General features: G+C 35.5%; 1 protein-coding gene across 1 annotated transcript in view; it reads right to left on the bottom strand.

The window, feature by feature from the left end:
• Window positions 1-19,257, bottom strand: part of LOC107743094 (plexin A3-like) — a 182,559-nt gene that overhangs the window by 70,240 nt on the left and 93,062 nt on the right. Inside the window, exons 6-9 of the mRNA XM_016556207.1 lie at window positions 17,149-17,272; window positions 15,775-15,931; window positions 13,713-13,812; window positions 6,398-6,512 (exon numbers count right to left, since the gene is read on the bottom strand). Of these exons, the coding sequence (XP_016411693.1) occupies window positions 6,398-6,512; window positions 13,713-13,812; window positions 15,775-15,931; window positions 17,149-17,272 (496 nt within the window). The remainder of the gene's footprint in view (window positions 1-6,397; window positions 6,513-13,712; window positions 13,813-15,774; window positions 15,932-17,148; window positions 17,273-19,257) is intronic.

Genomic DNA, 19,257 nt, shown 5'->3' with positions numbered 1-19,257 from the left:
TTTTTTGACACTTTAGAAAGTTAATAAAGTAGGACGTTGCAGTTTAGGGTCAGCGATATCTTTATCTTATCTTAATTGCAAAAGATTTGAAAGAATTTCGGTTCATTTTTATTTATTTATCGTTTTTTGTTTGTTTTAATAGCAATATCTGGCAACACTGCACTGGCTGTGCAGGTCCGGCTGGCCTAGAACATGGGCTGGTATATGTTATGCAAACGTTGGGGGCGTAAATATTAATGATCCCGACTGTAATGTCACAGTCGGTGTTATGTTGGGATTCGCCTCTTTTTCAGTGGTCTTTTGCACGCACAAGATTTACATTAGGAGGAGGAAACAATGGTGTTTGAGGCTCACGGTATGTCATTTCCATGTACAGAACTCTTATAATTCAACTATGCCAAGGTAAATACAGTTTTCCATTCTATGCCACCTTTAAAAGAAAATAAGATGCTATGAAAGTGTAGAATACGTCTTCTATAAATTGCTAAATAAACAGACCAATATATTAGCTATATATAACAATGGTGGCATCATCACACAGCATCATTTCCATAAACGTTCTGGGTCTACAGGGAACCATACTGTTACTGAAACCAGTCTAAACGCAGACTAGACCTTCGATTCACACTTGAATTCAAATCTGCATCTCGCCTCATCTAAAGCTACAGCGTTAGTTAGCCGGGCCACTTTGTTCCTGTCGCTGTGGTTTTACTCTGTAATCATGATGCAAAGAAATGCAAGAGAGATATAAATAAAGCGACTGCACTCAGTGTCTGGTATCCAAGCAGCTGGAGAGTCACGTATGCTGTTTTCCCTTCACTCCTCGGTCATCGGGTGCACTGAAACTCCGACAACACAAAGAGGCAGCCGTAACTTCTCAACCTGTGAAGGCAGCGGCCTACAGCTCAGTCAAGTGTGCGATAATGCGCTCCGACGAGAAATGAAAAGCAGAATAGAGATAGAAATGGAGAAAAGGAGAGAAGAAAGAGGAGGAGGCGGGAATACAAGATGTAAATCTATTCACAGATTGGGCCAAATCTGTGCTTAGACTATTATTTTCCCTCACCGCAACAGAATCTTGGCTGGAAACACGACACCAACCCAGGCATTAAACACTTGGGCCTATTTCAAACATCAGTAACCACAAACAATAGGCACCAACAAAAAAGTTGGCCAAGTTATTTGGCTCGATACTCATTAGCACCTGAAATTCTGGAAGGAATTACACTGTAGACACCCTGAAAACACCCGTACATACATCACAGCACAGCAGCGCCAAACGGAGAATTACAAAATCAACAGGATGAAGCTGTGATTGACTCAAATCGGCTTTGCAGAATGGAAATAAAAATGACTGCACTAGATTCTAGCAATTGTGCAGAAAATGAGTTTCGTTTTGCACAAGACACAAGTCTGCTAAATGGTTACTAGAGTGATCTGGATGGTTGCTTATACATTCAGGAGTAAAACCATGATGGCGGATATAGCGATAACCAAAGCTACATTTTAGTGTCTTGCGTCTTTGAACAAAACAAAACAAAAAAGGATGCCAACAGTTAGTACCAACAGCAAGACATCTTAAGAGTTTTAAATTTTTAGTGGTCACTAGCGATGGTTTCCATTCAAGTTAAGAATTTCATTTAAACGAAAAATTGGAATCCTAAAAAAATTAAGGAATGTGTTTCACAATTAATTGCGTTAAAATAAACACAACATTATAATAATATAAACAAATTAAATTTGAAAAAAGAAAAAAAAAGATAATCCAAAAGTGTTTTCTTACAGATTAAATAAATATTGCAAAAAAAAAAAAAAATGGTTCAAATGAATAAAATAAACTAATAAAATTCCATTATAATTTATGCAAATGTTTTATTACCAATTAAAAAAACTGTGCAAAAACAGTTTATTGGTGATTATGTTCGACCAATAAATAAATTGATAAAATAAACACAAATAACATAAAAAAACATAATAATTATGCAAATATATTCTTACCAAATAAAAATACTGCAAAACCTATTCATTGGTAAATGTGGATCACTAATAAACACATTTATTACAATAAACGTGTGATGCCCTCGACTAAGGATTTTTCTGGTCGACTAGTATTCGTTCATTTTAAGCATTAGTCGACTAATCGCACATTTATTAATAAACCATTTAAATCATTATAATGAGCCTTTAATTGCCTACAAAGCCTAATAAGCGCTCAAGCGCACGCATAAAGCTTGCCACAGGGCACCGCAGAAGCTATGATTATGAATGTGTCAGGGAAAAACAGTAAGGAGGCTCCATTAACATTTTAATAATTCACTGATAAACTAGTGCTTTCTTTGTTCTCGGTTTAAGAGATTAAGTCGGAGACACTGACACGTCATCTCCACAGTAGTGGATGCATCTGTATGCATGTTTCACACGGATTACATAATCTGAGAATATTTGGTTTCCATTTGAATTGGTTCATTTGAAAGTAGACATTTCACTCTCTATAGATATATTTTTAATGTCTGTAAGGCAAAGACATACACTGAGTTTCACGCTCAAGTTCACAGAGACCGAGACGGCAGAAAGCGCATCCTGATTGCTTTCATTATTTTACAAAAGCACGTTTTGTTGTTATTGTGAGTGCACACAAATAAATGTAGTCTTTGCAGATTTAAAAGATGTATTACTCTTATCTGTATGACCAGAAATGACGGAGTATTTTAAGAGCAAGTGAGCGCAACGGCGCCTCCATCTGTCCTGCAGTGAGCGCAGGGCTTGCAAAATCGCTAGCCCGACGTCCCGGGGCTATTGTGTTTTCGAGTCAGGCTACCAAAATGTATCACCACTCTGCCTGACGGGCTATCTTAAATACAGATCTCCCGTGGGTCCTTAAAATCTCCTGTTTTCCAGTCGGGCTACCAAAATGTATCACCACTCTGCCTGACGGGCTATCTTAAATACAGATCTCCCGTGGGTCCTTAAAATCTCCTAAAGTGAGTTGTATCAAACTTAAGGTCATAAAAAGTTTTAAATACGTTAAATGGTATAATAAATGTCTTAATTATAATTTCAAGAGGTCTTACAGTTGGGGATGGAAAGACAAGAGTCGTGAATCACGATGCGGCTGGATTAAACTTCAAAAGGCAATGATGTCATTGAATAAATATAAGCGCTGCATGTTTCAAGTCAAAACCATAGACTGTATAAAAACAGGTCAAAACGCACTGAGCTGCTTTGTGTACATCCATTACCGGGGAAACCGCAATATTTCAGCGCTCCTAAAGCGCCACCTCGTGGCAGAGAATGAATTTGCATTTCCAATAAGCCTTTCTTGTGGTTTATGGTCAGATCAATGCAAATATCAACACATGTTTTTACGCAGCAAACACAGAGTTGTATATAAGAAAGAAGTTAATGTGCCTTCTAAAAAGCTAAACAATTAAGACAGTAATAGTACATTTATACGTTTTAAATTAATTTATATGCTTGATTTATCCCTTTTCATAAAAATGGTCTAAAGGCTGAAATGCTGTTGTATAAGATTTTTTGTTTTTGTGAAAACCTGTATCTGAACTGTAAATCATGTAATTTTATGGCTCAGTACTGCATGTTACCACAGACATTGTCCAACCCCACTCATACTGTGTTCATTTTACTTGTGCAGCTCTTAAAATGGGTCATAAATTGCCTTACATTCATTTTTAAAAATTCAGCAGATACCCTGTAAATAGTGAAATAAAATTCCTTCCTTCATATTTGTTGATATTAGTGTATTGAAAAAATATATATATTTTTTTTTAGATTTATTTTTGGCATTTTTTTATGCCTTTTATTTAGATAGGACAGTAAGTCGACAGGAAGCGAAGTGGGTGAGAGAGAGAGGGGAGTGGGATCGGGAAAGGTCCACGAGCCGGGACTCGAACTCGGGACGCCCGAAGCGCAAAGGCGCTACATGTCGGCGCGCTGCCCACGAGGCCATCTGCGCCGACAGTGTATTGAAAATATTTTTGATCGACATTTAAACTCCTATCAGATTTTCTATATTTTTTATTTATTTTATTTTTTAAAAAAGGTCTTTTTTTATTTGGGCTAGTTAAATTAATTTTCGGGCTACCAAAATTTGAAGAGTACCTGCCCGAAGGGCTACCAGGGATTTAGAAATTTTGCAAGCCCTGGAGCGCGCTGCTGTTCAGCTTCTGCACAGACACTTGACATTTTTCTAGGTTAACATTAGATTGAGCAGCCATGTAAAGTTGCTACTACTTACATATTTCAGATGATAAGCCACATTTGTGGTGGATGAATGATAGGCGAGTGTTTGGATGTCCTGCCGGATTTACTGTATTACCATAGACCAGCTGTTAACGATCTGTGTGACTTCGCCAATGTGGATTTTTTTTTTTTCTGCGACTAAGCGACTAATCAAATTTTGGTCGACCAAGCCTCTTCTGGTCGACTAAAGATTAGTCGACTATTAGGGGGCAGCCCTACAATAACCACAATATAAATAAATATAATTTACATAATAAAATTAACCTAAAAATGTCAATAATATTTCTATATATAAACAAAAAAAACTGTTATTTGCATTTTGGAAAAATGTATTCTCATACTGTGACACCTCAAAAGCGGCAAAATAAATATGTGGATGGAAACCCAGTTAATGTGGTGTCACTGCATGAACAGGATTCAGAAGAGGAGTAAAAACAGATCCAGCTGCTGTGTGTACGTTGCTTATAGTATTTTGGTCCTGCCTTCAATGTCCAATGTCCATCAGATAATTTTTTCTATTTCATCAAAAATAAATAAATAAAATAAAATAAAACAATTCCAAAAGCTTCAAAAACTAATAGCACAGCATTAATGAACGCTCTGAGAAATGTCCTCCCTTAATAATAGCTTGTGAAAATTCTATTTTCAGTCAGAATGACATTTGCAACAATTCTTCCTCTTATCGTCCAGTGTAAACGCACGTCTAGGGAAAATGCCTTGGCTCCAAATTTCCAGCAAGTGTCAAACGAGACGAACAATGAAGCGAGTGAGAAAGTTCCCAGTGTTTCACAGACTATGAGTGAAAGAAGCGATTGTGTGATTGACACATACAGATGGACACTTGTGAGAGAAACACAGAAGCAGGTCCAGAAGCCGCTGACCAGGTTGGGTCTGCCACGGCATGAGGGGCTTGCTGGATGTCAAAGGAATAGCTGATCCAAAAAAGAAAATCTGTCATTATTTACATACCCTTATGGTTGTTTCAAACCCGTATGTTTCTGTTTATTCTTATGACACATACAAACTACCAGCATATGGCTTTGGAACAACATCATGAGGGTGAGTAAAGAACACAATTTTCATTTTTGGAAGAACTATTGCTTTAAATTTGTATGCGAATTTGAGGCGGACACATTAAAGTGTTTCTGTTGTACTCACTTCCTGTTCCTCCAGGGAGCAGGGCACAAAAGCTTGCATACTCGGTTTAAAAGAATGCCAACCCTCTAGGGCAAATCACAGCGCAGGAAACTGAGAACAGTTCTGAACATCTGAATCTATCTTTCATTTGAGAAAGTGAAGCAGTGAGTCATCTAAGCCACACTGAATCCCAAATGAACTCATAATACATCTGAATCAGATTATGCCACGTGGCACCACTGCAGATCAAACCCTTGAGACTGGAACGTTTATACTGGGGACGGGCAGTCAAGCGCTCGTTTAGCACCAACTAGTTGATTAGCAAAAAGACAATTCAGATTACTTACAAAAGGATTTTCAAATTTATGATGGGAAGAGAATGTGAAGAGCTACGAGAAACTGAAGTTTAACAGTTTTTTTTGTTATTTCTACATTGCATTTTTTTATTAGTATTTTTAATTTAATAATTAAAAATATGAAAAAGATTTAAAAACAACTTTTTTTAAATAAAATGTTTCATTAAAACATCAAAATGTAAAAAAAAAATTCAATTTAATTCTTCCCAATAGAAAAGCACATGCTGTTATATTTACAGTACGAGTTAACTACACAGTTTTTCATCTAGGATATATATTATTAATATTTAAAACATTTTATATTCATTATTATAGTAAATATAAGCATGATCTATGGTACATATTTTTTTTTTCTACTATAATAAATAAAAGCAATGTTTTTACATATATAAATGCACATTTTCATTTTCATATAAATGCACATTAATTTTTATTTATTTATTTGTAAAACATTACTTTTCGGCTTGTAATTTTCAGCACATTCTGACTGTTTATGCAAACACATTTCTAGCATTATCTACATATTTGATTAAACAAATTACTTGATTTTTATTATGCGTTTGAATACTTAAAGACTACAAAATAACTCAAAATGCCCATCAGTTGATGAGTGTCATTTATCAGAGGTTTGTTTGGTTTCTTACCTCTGCGCTGCTCACGCGACCTTCCTGGAAAGAGCACTCGGCAACGTTATTAGTGCAGATGTGGCGATATTTACACCAGTTGCAGGGGAAAGGGCTGCTAACACACGACGAACACCTGCAGAGGAGGAAAAAAAAAGAGAGTTACATGAGAGGTCTGTTCTGAGCACATAAAACAAGTCATCTGTGAACTCAGCCCAAGTTTTTACTGACTTTAGAGTTAAACCACAATGTAACTGACTATTATACCACAAAATCCACCCCAAAACTGGTTTTGTTTAATAGTCTTATTCCAAGTTTTGAAAGCATATTTTACATAGTACAAAGTAATTTAATTCAGTGGTTTTATGCGATCACAAACTGGCTTTGATGTAAAATAATATTTTATATATATATTTATAAATCATATACATTGCAAATAAATAATAAAATATAAAAAATAAAATTATTATACATTTTATTATAAAATTTAGACAGACAGACAGACGGATAGATGACAGACAGACAGATAGACAGATAGATAGACAGACAGACAAGACAGATAGATAATCCATAATCCATACATTTTTATGCTTTTTTCCCCAGACAGTTTAATTGATTACAATAGAAATGATCTAGTTTTGTTTTGTGTCACTTTAACCAGATTGACTTTCCTGTCAGCATCTGAAAATAGCACTGTCTGGTTCAAAACCACCATCTTTTCGGTGCAGAACCGGATTTTCTTCATGGAAACGAACAAAACAGGGCCATATTTGGCAGTTGCTGTCAATGGAAACGGGACACACACAAGAAATAAAAATCCAGTAACCAAACCAGATCTACACCCAGAAATACAAGAAGTTGGAACTACGACTCGTTTGGTATCTTCAGCAGCGACCTAAACTCTCTGTCCTCAACTGAACCTCTGGCTCAAGTCATTAATTCCCTCAATTCTTCGAATACTTCGCCTATAAATCACATCATTGTCCTTGGGAACATTTTGAACGAGCCCCGGGCCAGACTTAAACTCTCGTAGAGACTTTCTCGGCGTGAATGAAGACGCCGCTGTGGAAATCTGAGCGGTCAATGTGTCACAAATCCGCTCTTTCACTTCAACACACACAATTAATCCTCGAGGGCCATTGAACACCCGACTCGTTCGCGCCGCTTCTCAATTAGTCATTAACCCGACCCTGAAAAAGTCTTGTAGACAGCGGCCCTAATGACATTCCCAATTAAACAGTCACGTCCTGCTGAGAAACATAAGTAGGCGGCACCTGTGGACTCGAACGCGAGTACCCAACGAAAGGCCAATCGTGCCACGAGAGATGAAGCGCATGCTGTGAGAAGGTTTGCGGACACTTCCGGCAGGGCGATTTTTTCCATCTCATGCTGTCTCTCATCTGCCACTGGTCCCATATGGAAAGCCCACGCAATACGCCATCCTAATCACATCCTTCCCTCTGGAGGCATGGTTCAGATCGCCTTCAGAGAGCACTCGACAGTCCGAGCACACCACACCTGGAGCTGCATTGCTCAGTATAATCTCGTTTCGCTCTCGGGAGGAGGAAAAGATCCTCTGCTCCTGTTTGAAACATCCCAGACGTTGGCACTGGCAAAATTACACCGACCGCTTTCTTGCACAACAATCTCTGGCGGAACAATTGAAAGCGTACGGATTATCATGGGTCATTTAAAACAAGTTAATGCATTTTCTTTGCAGTATGGGTGCGTTTGAACTTGCTAAATCTAATATTACTGCCGACAGGGGTTCGGCGTGGGTGTGTTTTTTAGCACGCTGGAAGGCAAAGATGCAAACTAGAGCTGATGGAGGAGGGTGCAGCGCTCCACTGCAGCTGAAATGCGTTGTAAATACTGCAAACCGATCTGCAAGTCTCGCCTGAAATATGCAAAATGCTGTGTCAGGGGTTTAAGGTCCATCAATTCACTCAGCTTTAATTTGAGCGTGGGCTGAAAAACACAGCACGGCCAAATGGTGACACTCTGATGAAGTGAGTGCTTTACCATCACTGGGAGTCTGGGCTGGACTTTCAGCGCAGGCAAATCTGGAGTTTGTGCACTATAGTCAAACTGAAATAAAAAATTGACCATATTTAAGTTCTTAATACAAGTTTCTGGCCTCGATTCATCTGTGCATATCATTACAAAGGTCACAACAAATTATTTCTCTTTCTTTCTCTTTCTTTCTTTCTCTCTTTCTTTCTTTCTTTCTTTCTAGCAAATAGTAATACAATGGTCTACCTCTAGAATGCCCTCTTTTCACAATCCAATCAATTCATAATGGATAAAATCAAGCCTTCAGTTATATAAATAATTGATATTCTCATACACAACACACTTTTTTTTTTTAAATTCCATTTTGCACAAATGCATATTTAATTCTGAGCAAAATTTGAGATGGGATGATGTATATATTATATATACAAAATACGCAATATATATGCAAAATTGTTTTATTAAAATGTTTTATTATTTTGCTATAATATATGTATATATATATACATTTTTTTATCTATCTATCTATCTATCTATCTATCTATCCATATTTGCTCATAACTGCATATTACAATTATATATTTATTCATGCAAAACATTATTGATTATCTTCTAGTTCTAGTTTCAGCACATTCTGACTGATGCTTCCAAGACCAATATCTATCGTTCTATCGTTCCATCTATCTATTACATATATAAATGATATAATTTATATTTATCGATATATACTGTAATATCTGATCAAAATTGTTATTACATACATATATTATGTTTTGCTCATGACTGCATATTAAAATGATAGATTTATTATATAACAACATTTTGTCCTGACTGTTGCTTCTAAGACTATCACAAATCATTTTTGGAAATTCAACAAAACATTGCCAGATAACATTATCAGCAGAAACCGCAACAACACTGCAGAATAGAAAACCAAACAGAACAGAAAATCAAACAAAATTTGCAAGGCATTAAAAAAAAAATCAACAAATGTTCCTTATTGTTAAGCTCTACAACTACTCCTTGAAAACCTACCCAACTATTCATAAAAACCGTGAAAGAGGACACAGTCGTCCTTTGATATGCGCTTCCTGGTAACTTGAGGCCACGCATATCTAGGCTGAGCAATAAAACACAAAAGAGTTTCACATGTTTAATGAATGCCCACATTCACATCCAAAACTAACTAGCACCAGAAAGACACCCTTGCTAACAGCTGCATGGGAAGATGAAACAGAATAAAGAGCTTCGGCTTTATATAAGCCATTTCATAACTAAATATCCTGAAATGCACTACGGCTTCCTCCCCTGCCCCCTCTCTCACATCACAGGTGGTCGTTATCCCGCAGGGAAAGAGGAGGTTAAGAGGGGGCTGGGGAAGGACCTTTGGCTCTGGGTGGCCGAAGAATTGTGGGAAATAAAGATGGAGGCAGGAGGACGAAGACGAGTGGGTGCCGTCCACCGGGCGTCACCAGAGGCGAAGACAATCGGCGGGCTAAACGTTCCCACAGGGCTTTTGTGAAAACAGGAAATCTGGCACAGGCTTTAGGCCGTGCTGGCAAGGTAGCGGGCCTTGCTCGGATGTGGGTTGCCATGGCAACTGCCGAGCCCGGCTCGATGGATCAGCACAGGCGCTTGTACTTGCACACACATTCACACATACAGAGAGCGGATTGCCGAGTGTAGCTTTGCGCATCTAATTTTCTACGTGTATATGCAGCACCAAGATGCAAATTGTCGTCACCACGTGGCGGCTCCCTCCAGTTGTCATATTTTATCCTCCTTTTGTTTTCCGCTTTCCTTCCTTTGATAAACTAATTCGCATTTCCCTCCCGTTTCCATGCAAATCACAACTGGAACGGCCGAAATTGTTTTGGAAAAACAAAGGAGGCGCTAACAATGCGTGATAGTGCTGGCTGACTGGGTTAAGTGATGTAAAGCGCCCGAATGAAAGGAGGAGCGGCGGAGGGAAATAAACGAGGGGGTTCCTGTCCTCCGGGACGCACCGACACGTCTCCACCCTCTGCATAGACTTCACGATGACTGAAGTGCAAATGAACATGAATATATAGAGCGCAGATCGCTCTCAGGCCAGAGTTTGGGCATGACTGCGAATCAACGTTGAACTGACCTGAGCTTCTTTAGAGTTGAACTGAGTTCCATTCATAATATTGATTGAACTTAACTGAATCAACATTGACAATATTGTCTTTTTAGAGCAATGTTACAGCTGAAGTTGTATTGGTTTCACATTTGAAAAACCCAGCACTGTGATTTTCATTGTTATTACTATGAAGCCGCATGCTTTTCAACAATCTGTATTGAATAAAGCGCTATATAAATAACCTGACTTGAGGCAGAAGCAGACGACCGTGTGAACGGAGCGCAAAAATAACTCAAATCTTAAACGGAAATAGTCTCAGCAGCCAACAGCTGGACCGCACTGCAATTACACACCAGCGCTAACACCTCTGAAGCAATTACACTCATTTACTGACCACAGACAGAGCTGCAACTCGCTCTTTTTTTTTTTTACTGCCAGTGGGAACTTATTGTGTGTTTCTAAGCGAAATTACAATTGCAGCAGAATGTTTGCTGGTTTCTGAGAAATGTACAGATGTTTTTGTTTTCAAATGAGGTTCTCAGAACAACTCAGACATCCAATTAAAAATAATTTTCCATACGCAAAACACCTCTTGAATAAAAAAAATCATAAATGTTGTAAAAGTTAAAATAAAAAACAAATATTGCATATTTGCACTAGATTAAAAAAAAGAAGAAAACTCCTTTTGACTACATTAAAATTACTCAGCCCCAAAATAAAAACTGTCATAATTTACTGACCCTCAGGTTGTTCTAAACCTGAATGAATTTCTTTCAGCAAAAGAAGATATTTTGAAGAATGTTGATAACTAATTAGTTGACGGTAGCCATTGATTTCCATAGTATGGAAAAAAAACTACACAAGTCAATGTCTACATCAAATGTTTGTTTACCAGAATTCTTCAAATTATCTTCTTTTGTGTTCAGCAGAAGATAAAAACCCTTACAGGTTTCTAACAAGTGGAGGGTGAGTAAATCATGACAAAATTTTAATTTTTAGGTGAACTAGGTGAATCAATGATAGTGCTGTCAAACGATTAATCGCGATTAATTGCATCCAAAATAAAAGTTTTTGTTTACATAAGATAGGTATGTGTACTGTGTATATTTATTATGTATATATACACACACACATGGATGTATATATTTAAAAAAATACGTTATTTTTATATATTAAATTTATTTATTTATAATATAAAGTATATGAATATAAATAGACACGTAAATATTTTCAAAATATATACTGTATGTGTGTGTGTTTATATATACATAATAAATATACACAGAACATATATTATGCAAACAAAAACTTTTATTTTGGATGTGATTAATTGCGATTAATCGTTTGACAGCACTAATCAATGATGAACTGACTTTAACTGGAAAATTGAGTGTTTACGACAAAATTTTAATTTTTAGGTGAACTAGGTGAATCAATGATAGTGCTGTCAAACGATTAATCGCGATTAATTGCATCCAAAATAAAAGTTTTTGTTTACATAAGATAGGTATGTGTACTGTGTATATTTATTATGTATATATAAATACACACACATGCATGTATATATTTCAGAAAAATTTGTTATTTTTATATATTAAATTTATTTATTTATAATATAAAGTATATGAATATAAATAGACACGTAAATATTTTCAAAATATATACTGTATGTGTGTGTGTTTATATATACATAATAAATATACACAGAACATATTATGCAAACAAAAACTTTTATTTTGGATGTGATTAATCGCGATTAATCGTTTGACAGCACTAATCAATGATGAACTGACTTTAACTGGAAAACTGAGTGTTTACTATCGTCCTCTAGCATTATCGACACACTATTTATCTGTTTAATACTGTAAAGCTGCTTTGACACAATCGGGCATCTTGGTAATGTCCCGACTTTTCGACAAAGGCAATAATTGTAAAAGTACTCATGCTATCGGAGTAGAGAAAAACATGTTTGTCAAGGTTACACTTCAACAATACATCTCACATCAGCAAAAAAACTACGAAGAAAAAAGTCCGGTCCACTGCACATTCTATAATAAGCAAACAGGTGACGTCTTGATGGAAGAAGCCAACTTTTTTTCGACAGATGCTACGGGCAGAAGTCGTCATAGTTGGGTAAACTTCTATAGTGGTGAATGGAAACTACAACAAAAGCAAATGAAAATATCCACAACAGCATTTCTATAACTTCTCAAAAGATTAAACAAATATCTGTTGCATTAGAAACAACAATGCAGCAGCTATGACAAGTTTCTAAAATGTAATGGCAAGGTAATATAACACAAAGAATAGTTTTATAAAAAAAGACACCATTTATTTATTTAGCTAGATTTATAATATTCATAACTGCAAATGCGTCACAGCAACAAAAAAAAAATGTGAAAAGGGTCCATTGAATATTATCATTACGATTCCTTTTTTTCAACAAGCATCTCATCTCTTCCTTAAAGACTGTGCACATAAGAAATGTTTGTGTCCAGAAACAGCTACTTTTTTTTTTTATGAATTCCTTTTAACATGACAGCATCTTAAAAAATGGAGTGCTGAAAAATAGACACTAAAAAGGCAGCGAACACAAGACATCCAACTAGCGTATGTTTACATACAAGAACAACTGCAGACAGATACCTTATAAACTAATATGATGAAACTCCTCTTTATATATATAAAAAAAGTAACATTCAGAAATATTAAGGAAGATTTATTAACAAATAGATACAGATATTAACAGACAAAGCTCTGATAAAGGGAGATTTTAAAAAAATCATTTTAATAAGCACTCTAGATTAAATTATGCATGTGGTTTTGATTAAGCAAACACTTCCTTATCTACAAACATCTGTCTAATCCAGCTCTTCTGCTTTCAGTGAGTATCACGACACATCTGTGCTGTGTTTGTCTGTATCAGTAAAGCCAACTGAATTTCAGCCATCATGATCTGACCACAAAGAGACAGATTTAAAAAAAAATGTAGCTTATCACTACATAATGAACTGTAAAACTTTAAAATAAGGATTTATTTAAGATTAATTGGTGCATTTAGTATTATGATTTATGAACAATAATGGGGGGGGCATAGTACAATTGCTGACAACGTGGATAATGGTGGCTGTGAAGGAAACTAGTTCAATAACTGTGAATCCAATCAAACCCGGCTGGAAGTTTCACACGTCACATGACATCTCTGACGATCGCACTTACGATTGCAAGACGCTGCAGTTGTAGAAGATGAAATTGGTGGAGATGAATTTGAGACCCGTCTCTTTGGACTTCAGAGAGAGCTTCACGACCCGTTTATCGCCTGGAAAAGAACGTAAAGAGACAGTAATGAAGAGAAAGGCGAAGAAAATGCAGGAGAAATGAAGTTAGCATGAGAAAGGCTGTTTGAACCGGCACTGATGGTCTAATGCAGACAGCACAGCATCTGTGTCCCTCTCTGCACATATACTCACTAATGTTCACATTTCTAATACATTTGATTGCGAGACCATTTATCCACTTCTTCCATCTGTGAGCGAAATGCACTTATGTTTCAAACTCAGCAACCCTTTTGCGTTCCATAATGACTACATCTCTGCCCATCAAATTATACTTGTGGGCCTCACTTCACTATAATTGACATAATATTTCCATTTGGACATGCAATAATTGTTATTAATGGGAATACCAGGCTTCCGGAGTCTAAAAGTTACCATCAGGAGATTTTGAATTCTTAGAGTACCTTAAAAACCAGAAAAAAAATGAAAAGGGGGGAAATGAAGTAGGTCTCAAAGCTTCAGGAGGCTCAGAAGAGATTCATGTAATTATCAGTCATCACAAATGTAAAAAAAAAGACCGGCACAAAACGGGAAACACGGAAGGAATAAATTAAATCAAATTAAATTTTATTTCGAAAGCGCAATTTGTTCGAAGCAGCTCTGCAGAGCAGCTTAATAGACTTGGTCAGAGTAGATGCATTTCATTTGACGCAAATGAAAACGAGGTCGTGAGTGATGCATATTCAGTCTGACTGAGGAAAGATTGAAAATATGTTTCCACAAACTTCAAATGGACAAACAACCCTGTAAAACACGGCTCGTGGTAAACGTCAAATGTAATCCCCTTTGTAATCGTTAACATTTTCATAAGTAACTGTAATTTAATTACACATTTTTTCTTAGTAACTGTAACTGATTACAGTTACATTTATTTTGTAATTAAATTACGTAACGCCGTTACATGTAACTAGTTACTCCCCAACACTGACGGTTTGACCTTAAGACAGCACGAAATATTTGATTTTGCTCATACCAAATTAAACATGAAATAAACATGAGACGATTAAATGTAAAAACAAATTAAAATGAAATCTGCACACTGTAAAAAACTCTTATAATAAAGTTTATTATGCTCAGTATTTGATCAAAAATACAACAAAACAGTAATAATGTAAAATATTACTACAATTTAAAATAACTCTTTTCTATTTGAATGTTCAAGCTGTGGCAAGCTGAATTTTCAGCATCATTACTTCAGTCTTCAGTGTCACATGATCCTTCAGAAATCAGTCTAATATGCTAATTTGCTGCTCTAATTATTATCAATATTGAAAACAGTTGTGCTGCTTTTCAGATTCCATTTTATTCTAAACAGGTGATGTTGGAAAGGAAATCCCCCAGGATGGAATGAGAATGAAACATTGGGAGGAACCAAGACTCAGCAGGAGGAGCCCATGCTAAATCATTTACAATATTAGACATATGATATTATGATGATTAAAGAAGCCATTAGTGCTGTCAGTAAGACCCGTCTGAGATCCTTTGCTGTTCAGACCTTGTCAGGGTAGATGCCATATTCAATATAACGTGAATGAAAATGGGTTGAACTTGAGGTTGCATTGAAAATGCATTTTTTTAGTGGACTACACAACATGGGTTGTGTAAATTAGACATGGCCAAGGACATTATAACAACCTATTGAATAAATTACACATCTGTCCCTCAGCCTCATTGTCAAATTAAACGCTGTGTTTACTCTTATTAAGAGTCTTAGTATATAGACGATGGCTCAACCATGGAATGGTGGAAGAAGGGTTTAATTTAGCTGAAATATATAACACAACATGGGCAGAAAATGTTTTATGAATTCATAATATCACAGCTTTTTACAATCCAATCATATCCAAATAGAAAAAAAATCAAGTCTCCTCCTATATTATTTCCAATTTCAAAACACATCACACTGCTGATGTCAAGCATTTTAAATGGCATTTCATGTTTCTTACCGTATCCCTGGGTGACAGATGGGACGTCCCGCAGGGATGGGGACATGCAGAGGATTTGTCCGTTGGCCAGCACTTCTCCTGGACTCTCCGTTAGCTCCTCAAACACACACGTCACCCCAGCGGAGAGGTTCGGGACGTTAGCTACCTTCACACTCAGCTGGAGCACAAACACAAACACACACGTTCTCCTGTCAGACATGCTAGATCATCACGTGAGCCGCCTGATTAAAATGTGTAAAAACAGCGTTTTAGCACGGTTCTGTAAGCATTAATGGAAAAAAAAATATTAAAAAATCAACTAAAAATTTAAATTCTGTCATCTTTTACTCACTCGCATGTCGTTTTAAAGCTGTATTTTTTTTTTTGCAAGAAACACAAAAGACGAAGATTGAAGAATACTCTATAAATAAATAGTAATCTACAAATTTATAATATAAATATTTTTTAACTCAGGTGTTATATAATGAGAAACGTACTTTGTCATTTATAATTTGTTTTAAATAATCTGATTTCGTTTCCAAATAAAGAGACAGTAATAAAAAAATGATCCAGATTATCTGAAAATATTTTAGTAATTTTAATTTAATTCACCATAAAAATAACCATATTGATATAATACAATATAAAATTACAGCAACACTTCAATTCAAAGTTTAATGCATTAAATATCATAAACTAACAATAATCCCCTGTTTTATAGCATTTACTAATACAGATTATTATTAAATTCTATATTATTATTTCAAGAAACAGAAAAGATGAAGACTGAACAACATTCTATAAATACATGATCTATCTATAAATCTAAATCTAGAATTAATCTTACACATGCATAATAAAAAAAAAACACTTCTACTTTTGCATTTCTTCTCTTCTCTAGTTGTCTAGTAAATCTCACATTGTATATTACGAATACTGCTGGCTCTCTGACAGATTGCTTTTGTTAAATGCATAAATTTCAATATAATCAATCCCTGAGCTGCTCTTTTCCATATAATTATCAAATCAAAACTGGGTCTGTCAAGTCCAAAAATGACAAAAAAGCACCATAAATGCATAATAAAATGCCATATGTTAGATCTGTGTGACAGATCGATATATTTAAGCCATTCTTTACTGAAAATCATCCCGTTTGCTGAAGCTCTACAGGTTTAGTGTGAGTAAATGATGACAAAATTTGTATTTTTGGATGAGCCATCCCTTTAAATCATTTCCACCTTGTGATATTCATTCTCATACAGCACGTTTTTATCAAAGCATTCATTATACTGTAAAAGCAATACTAATAAAGGACGCCGTTGTGAGTGTCCATAATAAAAATGAATTATGAAGATGGTTGCAGCTACTTCTGGAGTAGCATATAAACTCAATCACCTGTGTGGAAGCAGAGGTCACGGACATGTTATCAGGAGTGACAGTGATGTCGACACACTGTTTCAGTTCCGTACTGAAGTGAAGCGGCTCGGCCCACTTCTCGCAGGCTTCCTTTCTGGAGCACCTGGAAACAAACAAACAAACGGATGAGTAAACAGAAACATCCCGACTTGGCACAATAGCCTGGTGCTGGCTTGATAAGGCGTTCGCCGAGAGCAGCGGCCCGTCTCATTCAAGCTTCAGTGAGCATGATTTTCCTTTTCCCTGTCCACTCAGACCAATGCATGTCAAATATCCACCGATATCCACAGTCCCCGCAAATGGATCAACAATACAAAATGCTTTTGATGCTGCCGATATGGAGCTACATGTTGGACAGAATAGACTCATATACCATGCAATGGCAGAAATGTGTAGATTTATATCTGTGCGTGAGAGGTCAGGGTGCTCTTCATTATTTACACATGATAATGACAAAAACATTGAGTAATGTGACTTGTCCCAAATAATGGTGAAAAACTTTGCAGTTGTCAAGAAACGTTGCAACCTGAATACTGCAGCATTCATATCTAATTTAATTGTGTGTGTATATCACTTTAAATGTGGCTTATCCAATCAAATTTTACAGTCAGAACCATATTTTTATGGCAGCGGCTATTTGCACTAAGTGTAAATAGCATATTTTCTAAGCGATAGATAATATTTACACTAAGTGCAAATAGCATATTTTCTTGGCGATAGATAATATTTACACTAAGTGCAAATAACATATTTTCTTGGCGATAGATAATATTTACACTAAGTGCAAATAGCATATTTTCTTAGCGATAGATAATATTTACACTAAGTGCAAATAGCATATTTTCTTGGCGATAGATAATATTTACACAAAGTGCAAATAGCAGTATTTTTTAACGATATGCTATTTACGCTAAGTGCAAATAGCTATAGATTCTATTTACACTTAAAACAGCAAGATTTTCTGCTATTTATACTACTTATTGCAAATAGTAGCAATTATCTGCACCTCAGTATTGTAGTACATTATAAAACAGTACGCAATAATAATGTATTGAGTGTAAATTATAATTATAATTCAAATTATTAAATGGATGCCACCTTATTGGGACAATAAAGCCTTCCCTATACCTACCCGATACTTTATTTTCACCTTTTTGATTATTTCCTTCATTTTTATTGAAAATAAATGCCTTTCCGATGCGATATGAGATTTGAAAAGGGAGAAAAAAAAGCCTTACCATCTGCTAAACTGAAACTGATGTTTGACAACAGTCTTTTTTCAGTGTTAACCTTCCAAATCAGACGTTGGTGGTGGGCGGAGTTAGTGTAAATAGCCACTCCGTATTTATATACCCTTCCAAATCAGACGTTGGTGGTGGGCGGAGTTAGTGTAAATAGCCTCTGCCAACAAGGCGGGCTATTTGCACTTAGTGTAAATAGACACTCCGTATTTATATACTGTTTTGAGTGTATAACTTAGACTGTCATAATGTGAGGCTTGCCAATAATTTACAATTAATCTGATTTAGTTTCCAAATAAAAAAGGAAAAATGTATTACTAAAACAAATTGGGAAAAAATGCAAATTTTTGGCAGATTTAATTATCCAGATTATCTGAAAATATTTAAGCCATTTTCAATTGAATTCACAGTAGATGTAAACATACATAATGCTATACTCAGTTTCCACAATAATAAAAAAAATGACAATAACGCTTTACATCAAGGTGTAATTCATTAACATTAGCTAATGCATCAGACATCAAACTAACAATATATTTTTAGAATTTAATAACGCAGGTTAATGTTAATTTCTATTTATTAATTATATTTGATTTATTAATACATTGTTAACATTGTGTTAATGTATTATGATTAAACATGAGTAAATAAACTGAAATATAAATTAATATAATAGATATATAAATGTATAATGTAGAAATATGACAAGTATTAAATCTAATCTTAAAACAACAATAAATAAAACTAAAATTATATAAATATAAAACAATATAAATAATAAATATAATATAATAATATAATAATAAATAATATAAATATAACATGATATAAGTATTAAATCTAATCT

The sequence above is a fragment of the Sinocyclocheilus rhinocerous genome, unplaced genomic scaffold, assembly GCF_001515625.1.
Source record: "Sinocyclocheilus rhinocerous isolate Xijiao unplaced genomic scaffold, SAMN03320098_v1.1 scaffold797, whole genome shotgun sequence".
NCBI lineage: Eukaryota > Metazoa > Chordata > Actinopteri > Cypriniformes > Cyprinidae > Sinocyclocheilus > Sinocyclocheilus rhinocerous.
The sequence above is the reverse complement of the archived record's forward strand: the minus strand, read 5'-3'. Positions and strand labels throughout refer to the sequence as shown.